Source organism: Martes martes (assembly GCF_963455335.1).
Source record: "Martes martes genome assembly, chromosome: X".
Classification (NCBI taxonomy): Eukaryota; Metazoa; Chordata; class Mammalia; order Carnivora; family Mustelidae; genus Martes; species Martes martes.
In genome coordinates, this window is record NC_137897.1 from 95507163 (window position 1) to 95521211 (window position 14049).

Consider the following 14049-nt stretch of genomic DNA (forward strand, 5'->3'; position numbering starts at 1 on the left):
GGTGAAGGGTAATCACAGAACAGAATATTATAGGGGATATTTCTGAATGGAGAGGAAGATTGAACCAAGAAAGTATTTTTCAAACTAGATTGCAAACCCATTAGTGGGCCCATGAAATCAAATCAGTGGGTCCTGACTGGTGGTTTGTTTTTGGTTTTGTTTTTGGGTTTTTTTTTTCTTTTCAGTGAATTAGAATAGGATAGAATATCTCAGAGAGCATCACACATTGCAAAGACGGGTGTGGTTTTGAGAAACCTATTTGGACCCACGCTTACAGACGTATGCGTGTACCTACCGGGTCACATGTGGCTGACCTTTCTTCCTGGGAAGGGCAATCAAGCACATTCAGAAACCACTGCGCCAACGCCTTTTCCAATGTTAGTATCTGGCAACTCTAAGAACCCTTCTCTCTGTTGCAGAGGTCCAAAATTGCTGTCTATGAGAAAATGTGGTCTTACATGAAATCAGCAGAGCCATCTGTGTTTACCAAAACAACAGCAGATGGAGTGGCCCGAGTGCGGAAGTCCAAAGGAAAGTTCGCCTTCCTGCTGGAGTCAACCATGAATGAGTACATTGAGCAGAGAAAACCGTGTGATACCATGAAAGTTGGTGGAAATCTGGATTCCAAAGGCTATGGTGTGGCAACCCCTAAAGGCTCAGCATTAAGGTGGGTGGAATAATATAACAATATCCGTGTTGTTATAGTATTCCACCTACCCTGATGCATTTTGTTGTCATTTTCTTTCTTGTGGATTTTGAGGTAACTTTTAAAAGTTTAAAACCTACACTATTCCATGGAGTTAAATAAGACGGTAAATTATGGTTTCATCGATTTAATGCATCCATTTTTTTTAATGTTCTCTCTCTGTGTTGTCCTCTCTGACTGTTTGTTGCTGTTTTAATTTTACAGTTCAACGGCTTTTTCAATTTAAATGGTAAAAGCCAAGTTATGGTGCCATATGTGACGAATGTTAATTGCATGGATGTGGTGTTCTTGTTACTTTTTTTCTCAAAGACAATTTCCCCATCCCGCACACTTCAGTTTTGAGCAAATGTTATCCTCCATGCCACCTTCCAATATTTAACCCTGTATTTGCTGTACAGACATTTTTATAGCTCCACGTTCTGTGAAATTTAGCCAATTTGTCCTCTTGTGCTCCTTTTTATACGTTAACGATTTCCTAAGCATTTGTGCATTTTCTTACAAGTTATGTTTTATCGTTTCAAGAAATGCTGTTAACCTGGCAGTATTAAAACTGAATGAGCAAGGCCTCTTGGACAAATTGAAAAACAAATGGTGGTACGACAAAGGAGAGTGCGGCAGCGGGGGCGGTGACTCCAAGGTCAGCCTCAATGTCACCACAACCGGGTACCCTTAGTGACGAGTAATCGGCAAGACTGTTATCTTATTATTGAGGAGAGAGCACAAGACTCACACATAAGGTGGAATGACCAGGTTATTCCCCTGCCTGGCAGCTTTGGGAACCAGAAAGCCTCGAGGGCACTGCCCACATTTTTGATCTAACTTGGGTCCCTTCTTAAACTCCCAGACAGAGGCTCCCCCTCCACACCCCTCCCTTCCCCTCACACGCCAGACTGGTTGCCTTAGGAAGGCCACGGTGTGGGTTTCAATGGCCTAGGCTTTCAAGAGCCCCAGGCTTGCCTTAAGACTATCCCCGCCTGCCTCACATGAGTGGTATGAGAAATCAAATCTATCTACTAAGAAGTCAGGTTACAGCCTTTTTTTTCCCCCTAAGGCATGACGGTTGCTCACAGAGGTTGGTTGGTTGGTTGGTTGATTAGAATTGGCTTCTTCAGTTATGTGTATGAGTGATGAGATGTTTTTCTTGGTATGTGATGGCCCGCTTAAGCCGGCCCCACTTAACTTGAAAGCCAAGAGACAAGCTCGGTTTCAAGTTAAATGGGGTCTTTCTTCAACAGGCCACCCCATATACAAACTTGGCAGAGACATTTTGTATATTTAAACAAGTGCGTCGCCTAACTGTGATACTCCATGTGTATAAATCCCTGATTTGGCTTCTCGTCAGCCATGTTCTTGGTTCAGGTAGGTCTAATTGTTATCCAGGCTGCCTTCATGGGAAAATCCATCATACTTGGCATTCCTTTGGCTCCACAATGCTCTTCAGGGCTAGAAAGAATGAAACAAATAGCCTTCATCCAAGCAACAAGAAATAGGGGCAAGCCCAGAAGTCATGATACCAAGTAATGGAAGGACACATTGGGTAAGTACAAGAGAGGACCTGAAAACAGAATCCTCCATGACCCAAAGAGTATGTGAATTATATTGAAGCATGTAAGATCAACTCTTGTACAACCAAGATACCATGGGCATCTTAAGGTGAAGAACAGTGTTTCCCATATACAGGCCAACAGACAGGCAAGCCAACCCTTTTCTCCTTCAGAGACAATGGTTACACCTCTGCTCTTCTCTCTCTCTCTCCATTCCTCAGGATCCTGATGGAAAAGTTAGTTGGCCAGTCTGCAGTATAATATGGGTTTGGAAACACTGATACAGAGCACTTTCAAAGAGATAAATTCAAATACAACTTTCTCCAGCACATAATCTTACCAGGCATTGGCGAGGTCTTTTACTGTAAAACCTTGATTAACCAGGACTCACCTAACCAGTATCCCAACTAACTGAATTGCCCCTCCTCACTACTCCACATTGATGAAAAAGCAGCAATAGTACCAAAAAAGAAGAATTCTGCAAGGAATTGATTTTTTTTTAAATCACTTGCCAAGAGATGACCTGTGGTTAGGTCACATTCAGCTTTGTCTCCCATATCTTCTCTCCATCTGGATTGACCCTCAAACATTAGAGGCTGCTTCCCGGAGGCGAGAAAGTGGATACACGCACTTTGAGAAAAAAAATAAATAAATAAAACCATGTTGTTAGCGAAGAATGAAACAAAATGAGTACTCTTATTGAAAATTCCATTCATCCCTTATGGATTCCAATTAATCAAGGTTTTACTGTGTGTCAGAAAGCAATAACTTCCTTTCCCACCAGTGTGAACTGATGACATTGACAGCTTAGCCAAGCTTTCGGCTCAGTTGAGTTTGCAGTGGCTAACCTGATGCCTAGAGCATTTAGCACCTTCTTCCTGGTCTTTTTCTCATGTTCTTAGCAGGCCCGGAGGACCTAATTTTCTCATTCAAGTGAGTTGCAGAATGAAAATTGAGCTGGATTGGATACATTGCTCTCATGACTTCATCATTCACACTCAGCATGGTTACAAAGGAGCCATGGACTGTGTCAAGATGACTCTAAAACATCCACATGATGCCAAGTGCCCAGAAGTTTTCAAATAACCAGATGTTTGCTGTTACATAAACCAAAAACAAATCTGCACGTAGTTGGCTGAATTTTTACTTTTCACCCAGATGTTTTGGTATCCTGAAGACCCCTAAAACTTTAGACCAGCTCTTTGCTAATTACAACCAGCAATCAAGCTTTTCTCTTTTTCCTCAGTTGATACTGCTGCAAAGTTATCAAGTAACCTTATTGCCAGCCCACGATTTCCAGATTATCTGATTATCGATATGCAAGTAGGAAAAACAGTTCAGTAGAACCTAAATGTTTCCAACTTCTTTGACACTAGTGCTACCTGCCAGGCATCTCTCAAATCACTTGCTTTGGCCATTCCTCCAGCCAGCCTTTTGAAATAAGTCAACCCCTTTCTCAGCTATGGATAATAATATGATGAGTACCACATCTCCAACGATTGCTTATTCCATTTCCGGATTACCAAGGAGTTTCCTCTATCCTCTCCCTTCTTGCTACCTGCTGTTTTCTGAGAGTGAGCAAGAGAAGGGGCAAGAGATGAACTTGAATCTGTTTTACAACTATCTGGTGGTGACGCCAAAAGCAAATCAGTGGAGAAGAAGGTAGAAAAGGCAGCGAAGCCCCATTAATCTGGAGCCCTCCAATCTATAATTTATGACAAACCCGACAGGGACCAGTCAACAGTCTACCTGTATAGCAGCAGGAAAGGGGCTGAGAGGTTTGTTAAGCAAATGAAGAGTTTAGATTGTCTGTTGAATTTTTTCCTTAAGAGAACAAATTTTTTCTCAAACGTTGCAAGCATTCATTAGATATAATCATATTCATTACACATCTATCTGGTAAAGTAGTTCTCACAAGGACCTCCACTTTGGCGATGTATTATAGTGAGTTTGAATTACAAAACAGACCTAAAGTAATAAAACTGTCATTCCTCAAACCTGTTTTGTAATTCAGGACTTTCTCATTCAGACAGACCTTCTCCTGTGTTAAACCAAACCAGTGAAGTTTGACTGTATTGGTAAAGTGGCTTGAGAATTACACTTCTTCATTGTATCCCACCCCCAGTTAACATGACAATTGACTGTTGAATGTACCATCATTTCACAGAGAGTGAGACCCAGAGATGGTGGTGACTTTGAGAAGGTCACACAGCTAATGCTGTCACAAATCTCTGCTGACTTTCAGGGTCACCTCTTGTGATAATATTGCAGGCAGCAATTGATCACATAGACCCATCCAATGAGCAATGCAAATCTGATTGGATGTGAGATATTTCCATGAAAACCAGGTTCATTCTCAACTACCTTGGTTACAACGCAGATGGCATATTTAAGCCATTTCAGCCGTCAGTGCTGATTACTAAAAATGACAATAATCATAAAGCCTGACATTTATGAGTGCTTCTACTTTTTCAAAAACACTTCCACAACTATTATCTCCGAAACCAGGAATGGGAGAAAAACCTACTATACTTATCTGTTTCTCTCCCGCAACCTTAAAATAAAGATAAGTGGGCAATTATGTTAAAATGTTGACTTTTCCCCCTGGCATGAGACATCGTGCATTTTCAGCCTAGTCGCAAAAAGTTACTCTTCTACAGAAGGGAAGAGCAATTTTTCAGGCTCTTTTAAATGTGTACATGCTTAAACTAATGCGACAGATATTTCTTTTCTTTCATTTCACTGATTTTATCTTGTTTTCCAAATGCTGCAAGGAATTTAGACAAGGTCAGCTTCCGAGGTAGCCCCTGAACCGAAATATTGCTCGGTTTTAGCCATTTCCTGAACCTGGGCTAATAGGACCCAAACAAGTCAGACCTGATCCTTCCTTGATGGACTATAAATGTACAGGCAAGGATCATGAAAATTAGAGCTGTGGTTTGGGAATTTTTAACCTGCAAATCACCCTTTGGTGTTAGTGCATTATTACAATGTGTGCGTAAATGTGGTAATTAAGAGCCAGTAGGTTGTTTCAGCAATAAACCCCGATCACTGGGGGTTTGTGACACAGCCAGTGAAAGTCTGTCTCTGTAAATCACAGCAGAATGGGGATTTAGCTGCTGAATTACCTCAGCACATCAGCCTCCTTCCACAGCTGCCTGTCACCTCAAACTTTCATATTCTTCTGATCCGCCCCTGCTCACCCTGCTTCACTCCCTTAATCATGGGGAAAGGGCACCAGCTTAGCTTTCCTGTGTAGCCCTACGTTCCTAGAGGGGGTCTGCTCTATGAAACAAGCTACCTGTGCCTGGGGCGACAAGGCTTTTAAACCCTCCCCCACCTCACCCTAAAATTGTCCTGGCTTTAGTTCTATCCAGGGATTTAGACTTCCAGTGTCCATATTGTGCAAGCTGAAAATCAGCACTTTTTGTGTGCTTTGGGAAACACTGGAACAGAATAGAATGTTTCAATAGAACCACCCTGAACCCCGTGACTGGAAGGAGAGTTACATGACCAGTGCCTTAACTTGCAAGGCATACTGGGAAGTAAGGGATGATGATGGGACATATGCAGTTAAACTTGGATTAAGTAAAGAAATGGTTGACTGATCATTATGACTTAAAGACCCTCGATAGAGAAATGCAGCTTTGTTATCTTCAAAACTATGTAGGAACTAGAATAACCACTGTGATGCTAGAAAAGCATTTAGGGAACTTGTTTTCCTAAATTCAAAAAGTGGCTTGCAGTTAAAATTAGTTGTGTTTCTTTTCATGTGGGTGCTTTCGAAGGAGCTAAAAAGAGTTTGTTCTCTTAAGAAATTCAAGCACGTCCTTCCATTCTATCACTAGCAATCATGTTTTCGATCTCCTGCATTTGCTTAGCAAGTCTCATATTCAAAGACAGTAAGAAGTTGTACTTTAGAACAGCCCACTTCCAAATGCCCTCAGCTTCCTATTTGGTGGTCCTTAGCTGAATGAGGTGATACTATGTTTCCCATATGTATAAATGAGATCCTCAGTTTTGTGTGTATTTCTTCTTCCGTGTATGTCTACAATCCTCCTCTCCTATGCCACCGTCTCTTAACCACTTCTCTTCCACACCCAGAATTCTTTGACATTCTTGGGCCTTGGGTCACGGATGTGAATCTGCATCTGCCTTTTACCTGCAACAAGATGGACCTTTTATTAGCAGAAGCCATCCCTAAAGGTAGACATTTTGGATGCCCAGGGTTAAGATGGATCCCAATGACTCTTTATTGACACTGTTATGTGTGTAGGCAAGAATCATTACAGATCGATGGCACTTCCTGGGTCTTAGAAGAAGTTCCTGTGAATCACCGAGACTGGTTTGGGATCAAGGAATAGGGTGAGTATATTATACTCTTCGTTGGTTTGCATGTCTCTGTGCTGGTGCTGCCTCCTGGAAGTATGAAGAACCTGACAGTTTTCTTTGATGGGAGTGACTAAATTTGCTCCTTGAACTTGACTCAGGTCTTCTTCCCAAGAGCAAACCCTCACTTTCTCTCAAGTGGCTGCTTCAAGCAAGGGACCTTTTTTGCCTTAAGAACTGAACCAGTCCAGTGACTGCCAAAATCATTGATTTTGCCATATGGTGTTAAAGAATCAATTCTACCACCGGAAAAAAAATTGTAATCTAGGAAAAAAATTGTTTTAATTAATCCATTATAGCAATTTGGGGGGGAGGGGAAATTGACTGTGTGGCCTTAACATGATGTCTATGATTAAGACATGATGATTTGCCTTTGGTGTTATCCTGATAACTTGAATGTGTTTCTTATTGACAAATAATGACTAAATGTTCAACACCTGAGCTACAGAAAGAGCAGCGGGAATGAAAAGCCTGCAGGTAAGAATGCTGTTACATAATTGCCAAGAGGAGAGACACGGCCATAGAGGCAGAGTGAAATGGTGTGTGTCTATACACTTTCTGCCCCACTAAGGCCAAATCATTTTGTTTCCTTTCATTTGGAGAGAAGGTTCTAGAACTACACTCTCCAAAAGGCAAGACAGCCATGGAAAAGAGACATGAAAGATTTGAAATGATCGAAATAAATGCAATGAGGGTGGGAGTTGAAGTTGGTGGAGAAGGGTGGGGGCAAATTTATGGAGAACAATTGAAATCCATTCTCTTTTGACTTTCTAGAGAGCGGTACAGCATTTGGCCCTTGGCACGTGAGGCAAATCGGCATTGGTCACAGGTGGCAAAAGTGTGTTGCAAGCACCAAATTCATATTAAAACTTAATTTCATCTGGCCTTGAAGCAAATATTTCTCAAAATACAAAGCTAAGGCAATAGCATACTTTACATTTAAGAGAGAGAGAGAAAATGAGAGGGAGAGACTGACTCTGCTGGTGTGTCCTATATAGCCTCACTGCTGGGAAGGGCAGATAAGTGTATGCTAGAATGCATGCTAGGAGAGGGGGCACATGTCCTGACAACCAGTAGTCAGCTTTCGGATCTCATAGAGAAACCCCATCTGTTGCAATCTTATGGAGTGTAAGCTAAGACTGATTATTTTTCAATGGGTCATGCTCAAGAGAGGGCTATCAGGGGAATGGGGGAAGATGTTGGCACCCAACAGATTAAACTCTCAGTGAACATTTTGCCTAGAGTCAGGGACATGAACTCAATGTCTTCAGAAACACATATCATGTGAGCTTCTGATCTAACATGAGATCAGTTTCTGTCTGTCTTCTCTGGCTAGGCTTTTCTTTCTTGGTGCCATTGGGATGTACTAAAGGAAACAGGTTTATATGTCATAAAGCCCAACCAAATTTGATAATTTGAGTTTTTAATGGCTCTTAAAACAGAATTTTTAAGTGCATCGCATCAGTTATGACTGTGGCCACGTGTTATCCAAACTGGTTTCTCCAGATGTTTAGCATGTTCCTTGAGCTCCTTCTGTCTATCAGGGACAGAGTAAGAAGTCCTCCCAGATGAACTGGGTTGTGTGAGCTAGTCCATGACCAATGATGGTTTTGGGTTCCTGTTCTAAAGGGTGAGGTTGGACAAAGTCCCAGTTTGGCACAAGTCTCTCAGTGAAATCACAACTCATGGGCTCAAGGGGTCTATCACTTTGAATTTTGAGACTATCATGTGGAAACGCAGTGGCTTCACTCACATATCCACAGGTGACTTCTGGAGCTGCTTCTCTAGCATAAATGCTCATCAACAGGTTTCAGTCACTAGCATTGTTAGGCCCTTAGTAAAATGACTCACAGCTTTCAACTCCTCGTGTTATATGCATGCATTATTGAATTTGCTCTTTGCACTTGCATTAAATTATGGTCTCATTATCAAGGAGTTAAATAGGTTTGAGCTACATTTGTGAACTACATAGATATAAATTCTCACTCAGAGGGAGCTTCTAGCAGCTGAGATCTGCATAACTCTGCAAATCATTATGGCTGCCCCTGGGGACTGAGGGTTGCCTGGGTGGCAGGAGCCCAGTAATGCCAGCAGTCATATGGAACATGCTGCCAGGTTGTGGAGAAAGTTCAGGCTGGTCCAAGGGTAGAAGGATTGAAATGACTTAAACCCTCATTCTCCTAGAATCCTGCACCCAGAAAACCCTGTGAAAAGAATTGCATAGAGATTTTTTTTAAAGGCTCCAAATTCTAGTGTAGCCTAAGGCATATTTTGAACTGCCATGACCTCCACCAGCTAGTGTATGGAGAGGTCACCTATCCCAAGGTAACCAACAGAAAAGAATATAAAGCACCTTACAGTAAATTCTTTTATCAAGCAAAGAATCTTCTCTTGCTTGGTCATCAATTGGCTTCAACTTAATAAATCAAGACCTGCCTGGGCAGAGATGTCTCTAGCTGCCTGTCTGCACATGCCTGTGATTTCCTGAGTGATGCTAGGAGTTTTTCAGAAAAGGCTAGGGAACAAGTGAACAATTGGGAAAGGTGACTTTTCTCCATGAAAATCTGAAATATCTTCAGTAGAAAAGCCAGTGAGAGAGAGGATGGCTATCCTCCATCCACTGGGCTAAAGACAAAAGTCATTCAAGTCTAAGGTCTAAAAAGACTAAAAGTCTAAAAAGTCGTTCAAAAGAAACAAAATCACTAGGTACCAAGAAGCAAGTGTCAGTAAGTTGGAGTGAGGTTTAGATGAGGCATGAGGTGAGGGGAGGACTTCCAGCTTAGGTTGTGATAAGCTACCATTGTCATCATCCAGATATTGTGTTGTTAGAACAAGTTCTTCACTACTATGCAAAGACATCACCCTCACTCATATATTTCTTTTACTTCTCTGTGATATCCTTGTCTTTCTCTGTAACTTACATGTTTACACATATATCTACCCCTCCTAAGGGCACCATTGAAGATCTTCTGGCATCATTAATTAAAACAGGCATTTGCCCTTTAGGTGTCCCTGCTCAGAAAGGAGAAGTGAAGCCATTCAGAGCAGAATCTATCCCAAGTCTCTTGGGCAGATAAATCGTACTGCCCCTGGGATTCTGTATTTTTCAGGCTCAGACACATAGCCACAGTACAGATTTTTATATCAACACTTCCAGGATCACCACTGGGAAGAATAGATTTGGTCATTAATGCACTAGGCCAGTTTTTCTTCTTTCCCACTCTGGGGAAACTCAGCACCCTCACATCGCTCTCCCCACACCTCTCTGTTCTTTGTTCATGGCTCCAAACTACCTATTTTAGGGTATTTCCTGAACTCAAAATTGAAAAATAAATGGGACACTTCTTTTGAAATATATCAAAAAATTTAGTTACTTCGGGTTTTTTTTTAAGCAAACAGTTTCTACTTTCACAGTAAAGAAAATTATCTTCTTATCCTAAAACTGTCTCCGTATATAACGCTCCGTAAGATAACGCTGACCTGGCTGGCGCATGCCAGGAATGAGCTAGAAACCTGGACACCTGCCACCCAGGGCTGGATACCTTGGATTCGTGAGCACTGTCCTTTGTAGCTGAGGTCCTGCCGAGTGTGGATGTCAAAGATAAACAAAAATCTGTATCATCCAGTTATGGGGTTTTTTTTTCCCCAAAGTAGAACTCATTTTCAAAGTATTATAAATTACATTACTACCTCTATTTAAAAAAAAAAAAATAGATGCCACTCCATGACTGTTCCCCACACTCAGGAAAGCTTTGCATGCTTTCGAATGACGCTAATAAAACTGTGCTCTTAAATTCTCCATCCTCTCACTGGTCCACACACATTTCTCTGACTTCACGTGCAGGGGACAGTTCCCTTCTTAGGGGGAGTTTTACACTCTTCCTCCCTGAACAGTTTTTAAACAAAGTGGAGCAAAGTGTTGGAGTTTGTAAGTAGTTACTCTGATCCATTTCCCATTTCCCAAAAAGGCTCTGTATTTTAACTAGGAATGTTGCTCAGACTTAAAGGTGTGTGAGTCCCAGGATGGAATTTCAGGTCCCTGTGTGGAAAATATTTTTGGAGCGGGGGAGACTCCCCATACCCCCTGAAATTACATCCCAAAACTCTCCTGTTCTCTCCCCTCAGCCTCCAGACCCTTGCCTTTGTCTTGGGAGGGCTTTACTCGGCAAAAGGTTCATAGCAAGCCTGTCAGAGGGGAAAATGCCTGACTAATTTCCATGATAGGGATCTGACCTAGTTTGTTTAATTCTTTCTGTTCTCTGTTGAGGTGAGTACAATAAATATTTCTGACTTATAATTCTCTGAGGTACCAGTTAAGGGCCTGCGGTAATTGCTCTGAAGCCTTCCCCTGGAGACATATTGCTGCAGCACAGTGAAAGGCCCCAGCTGCCAGATATGCCCTTGCCAGGTTGATAGTTATTTGGAGCATGTTGGTCCCTGAAGACAAACTTCATTATGAACATCCAAGTGCGAAGAACAAAAATAAGGAGGACTGCCACACTTTTGTGTGTTCCGTTGGCGAATGTGCAGTACAGAGTGGGACAGATATTCATTGGCCCTCTGGCCTGCCCCATCATTTTGTTGTGCAGGCTTGAGCAGGTTGCTTAACCTCTCTGTGCCTGTGTTTCTTTACTTACAAAGTAGAGGTCAGAAATCTACCTTCTTAGTGTGATCGTTAAATTCAAACAGTAAGAAGAAGTATGATAATTTTGTGAAATACCAGGCTGAGAAGCAAAACGCTAAAAGAGAGTTATCTATTCAACAAGCATTTGTTGAGAGAATGATTCTAAGTGGGGATACCAATATGTAAGCCACGGTCCCTGCACTTGAGAAGCACGCAGTTTAGGGGTAGTTACGAGACATGGATACAAATAATTAAGGAGGGGAAAAAATACTGAGGTGGGGAGCAAAAATGGCTTTGTGGGGAAATTGATATTTAAAATGACCAAATGCCCACCTAAATCCTCTTCCTTTAAAATCTCAAATTGTGTGCGCATGTGCACACGTGTGTGTGTGTGTGTGTGTGTGTGTGAGAGAGAGAGAGAGAGAGAGAGAGAAAGAGAGTGAGTGTGTTGGGGGAGGGTGTCAATACATCCAGTAAGGTACAGTAAGCAAGAAAGTCCTGGCAGTTGTTCTCTGCCATCTCAGGAATATATTCCACCCCACAGCAACAAACAGCTCTAGGAGATTTAGGCCTTTAAAGTATTTTCTTTTCTTGGCAGCTATCCTAACCTTGTTAAGTGGCATTATCTGTGATTTCTGATTACAGCTTTTATGCTCCTTGGCTGTGCTATTGCTTGAAATGTTTGTTTTTCTCCTTCATTTTTATTTAGAAGTTTCCAAACGCACGTTGGTTCCCTGCCAGATTTCATAGGCTCTGTGATTTTTTTTTTCCCAATCAAAGATTAAACTAAAAGTATGTCATTTGTCAGGTTTCTCTAAAGCCTCAGGGCACTGGATGAGGTCTGGATGCTCTTAGGCAGGCTTTCTCAACCTCAGCCCAGTTGACACTGGAGACTTCAGGGTGTATGGGGGGGGGGGGACTGTCCTGTGCACAGTAGGGTGTCTAGCAGCATCTCCAGCCTCTACCCACTAGATGCCTGTAGTGTCTCCCCACTCAGTTGTGACAATGAGAAGTGACTCTAGACATTGCCAAATAGTCCCTGGAGGACAAAAGTACCCCTGATTGAGAACCATTGCGCTATGGTAACCTCCACAGTAACCACAGAGGCCATAGATGTGGAGAGCTGTTACCAGCCATTCTGTAGAGGCCACTGGATGGCCTCTGGCAGGGACAAGCCATTTGTCAGAAGTGGTATTCTAAACTGCTGACATAACTGAGCCTGGGTTTGGGCAAGAGTGGGTGGTAACAACCCAGGATAGGCCCTGGCACAAGAAAGACCTTCCCTCCTCCCAGACCAGTCAGTGCTTTGCAAACTTTGCTTTATCCCAGGACCCCTTAAAAATTATAGACCCCAAAAGATTTGTTTATGTGTGTTATACCTAGTAATATTTACCATACCGGAAATTAAAATGGCATTTTAAAAGCATGGATTCATTAATTTATTTTAAAAAAATAATAAACCCAATATATGTTAACATAAATAACACACTTTTTATGAAAACTAACTATAGTTTCCCAAAACAAAATTAGTAAAGAGTGGCATTGTCCGATGAGTTTGCAAATCTCTTTAATATTTGACTTCACAGAAGAGAATAGGATTCTCATTTCTGCTTTTTCCTTCAATCTGTTGCAAGATCAGATGTTGGGAAGCCTCCAGGAAACTCTACTGTACAGCAGGAGGCAATAAGAGTGAGAAGGGCAAGGAAGGCCTTAGTATTATTAGAAAAATAGTTTTAATTATGGGGACCCTCTGATGAAAAAGGTTTCAGGGATTCTCTGGGGTTCTTGGACCACACTTCGAAAATCATTGTTTTAAACTAACATGTAACACTCTTTATCAATCTAGCTCACTTAATGGTTGACAACCCTCTTTAAAACCCAGGCTCTCTAGGGAGAAATCTCTATTTGGACCATAGTGTGAGTGCCGTTAATCAGACTGCTCTGTTCTGGAGATCCAGTAAGAGCCACTGTCCTTAGGAAATTGAAGTCATCTGAAAAACATAGTACCTTGAGGGAAGACAGTGACCAGTAAGGGCGGCGTCAGAGAACAGCGGGACGATACTGCGCCCTTTGCAATAAGAAAGGAGGAAGCATGGAGAGGAGAAAGAAAATGTTTTGTGCTTTTTGCTGGGATCCTGATGGAATCGGGCACCCAGGTGCCATTGGGAAGCACCCCGCACCCAGCCATCAGAGCGTGGGTGCCAGTATCTGGCTTAAGGCATAGCACTGGAGGCGAGGTGGTAATAAAACAAAAACTAATAAGGGGAAAGGAGAGACAGAGAAGGGCCAAACAGTGGGAAATAAGGGAGAAGGCAGTTCCAACACTGATCTCAGAGCCATCGATGGCCTGTCTGTCTTTTAAAAGTCTTAGACTTGGGGCACGTGACTGCCTCAGTTAGTGGGGCGTACAACTGTCCATCTCGGGGTTGTAAGTTCAATCTCCACGTTGGGTGTAGAGACTACTTACAAAGAAAATCTTGAAACATAAATAAATAAGTGAAATTCAAAGTCTAAGACTTAATTCTCACTGCCAATGATGTCTTAAAGAGGCTCCAAGTTTTGAGTATCTTTTGTTGCTTTGCATCCCAAGCCAATCCTATTGGCATTTGAGAAGGCTAAGGTTCTGAGCATTGATTGAAGGAACTTGTTTAAAGTATAAAAGGACCTCAATTTCCTGGTGAGATACAAAATGTAGATATTCTGGTTGCCAAGTCCAGCGCCAACCGAGAAAGTGTCACCTCCCTGACACTCAAGGTTTATAGTTTTTCGAATCTCAAGTAGTCTGA

At 42.1% G+C, this 14049-nt stretch overlaps 1 protein-coding gene across 1 annotated transcript in view; it reads left to right on the forward strand.

Moving 5' to 3' along the window:
• Positions 1-14049, forward strand: part of GRIA3 (glutamate ionotropic receptor AMPA type subunit 3) — a gene marked incomplete at its 3' end in the record, with an annotated part of 287070 nt that overhangs the window by 268512 nt on the left and 4509 nt on the right. The window contains exons 13-14 of the mRNA XM_080795778.1: positions 420-667; positions 1229-1343. Coding sequence (XP_080651904.1) covers positions 420-667; positions 1229-1343 — 363 coding nt within the window. The remainder of the gene's footprint in view (positions 1-419; positions 668-1228; positions 1344-14049) is intronic.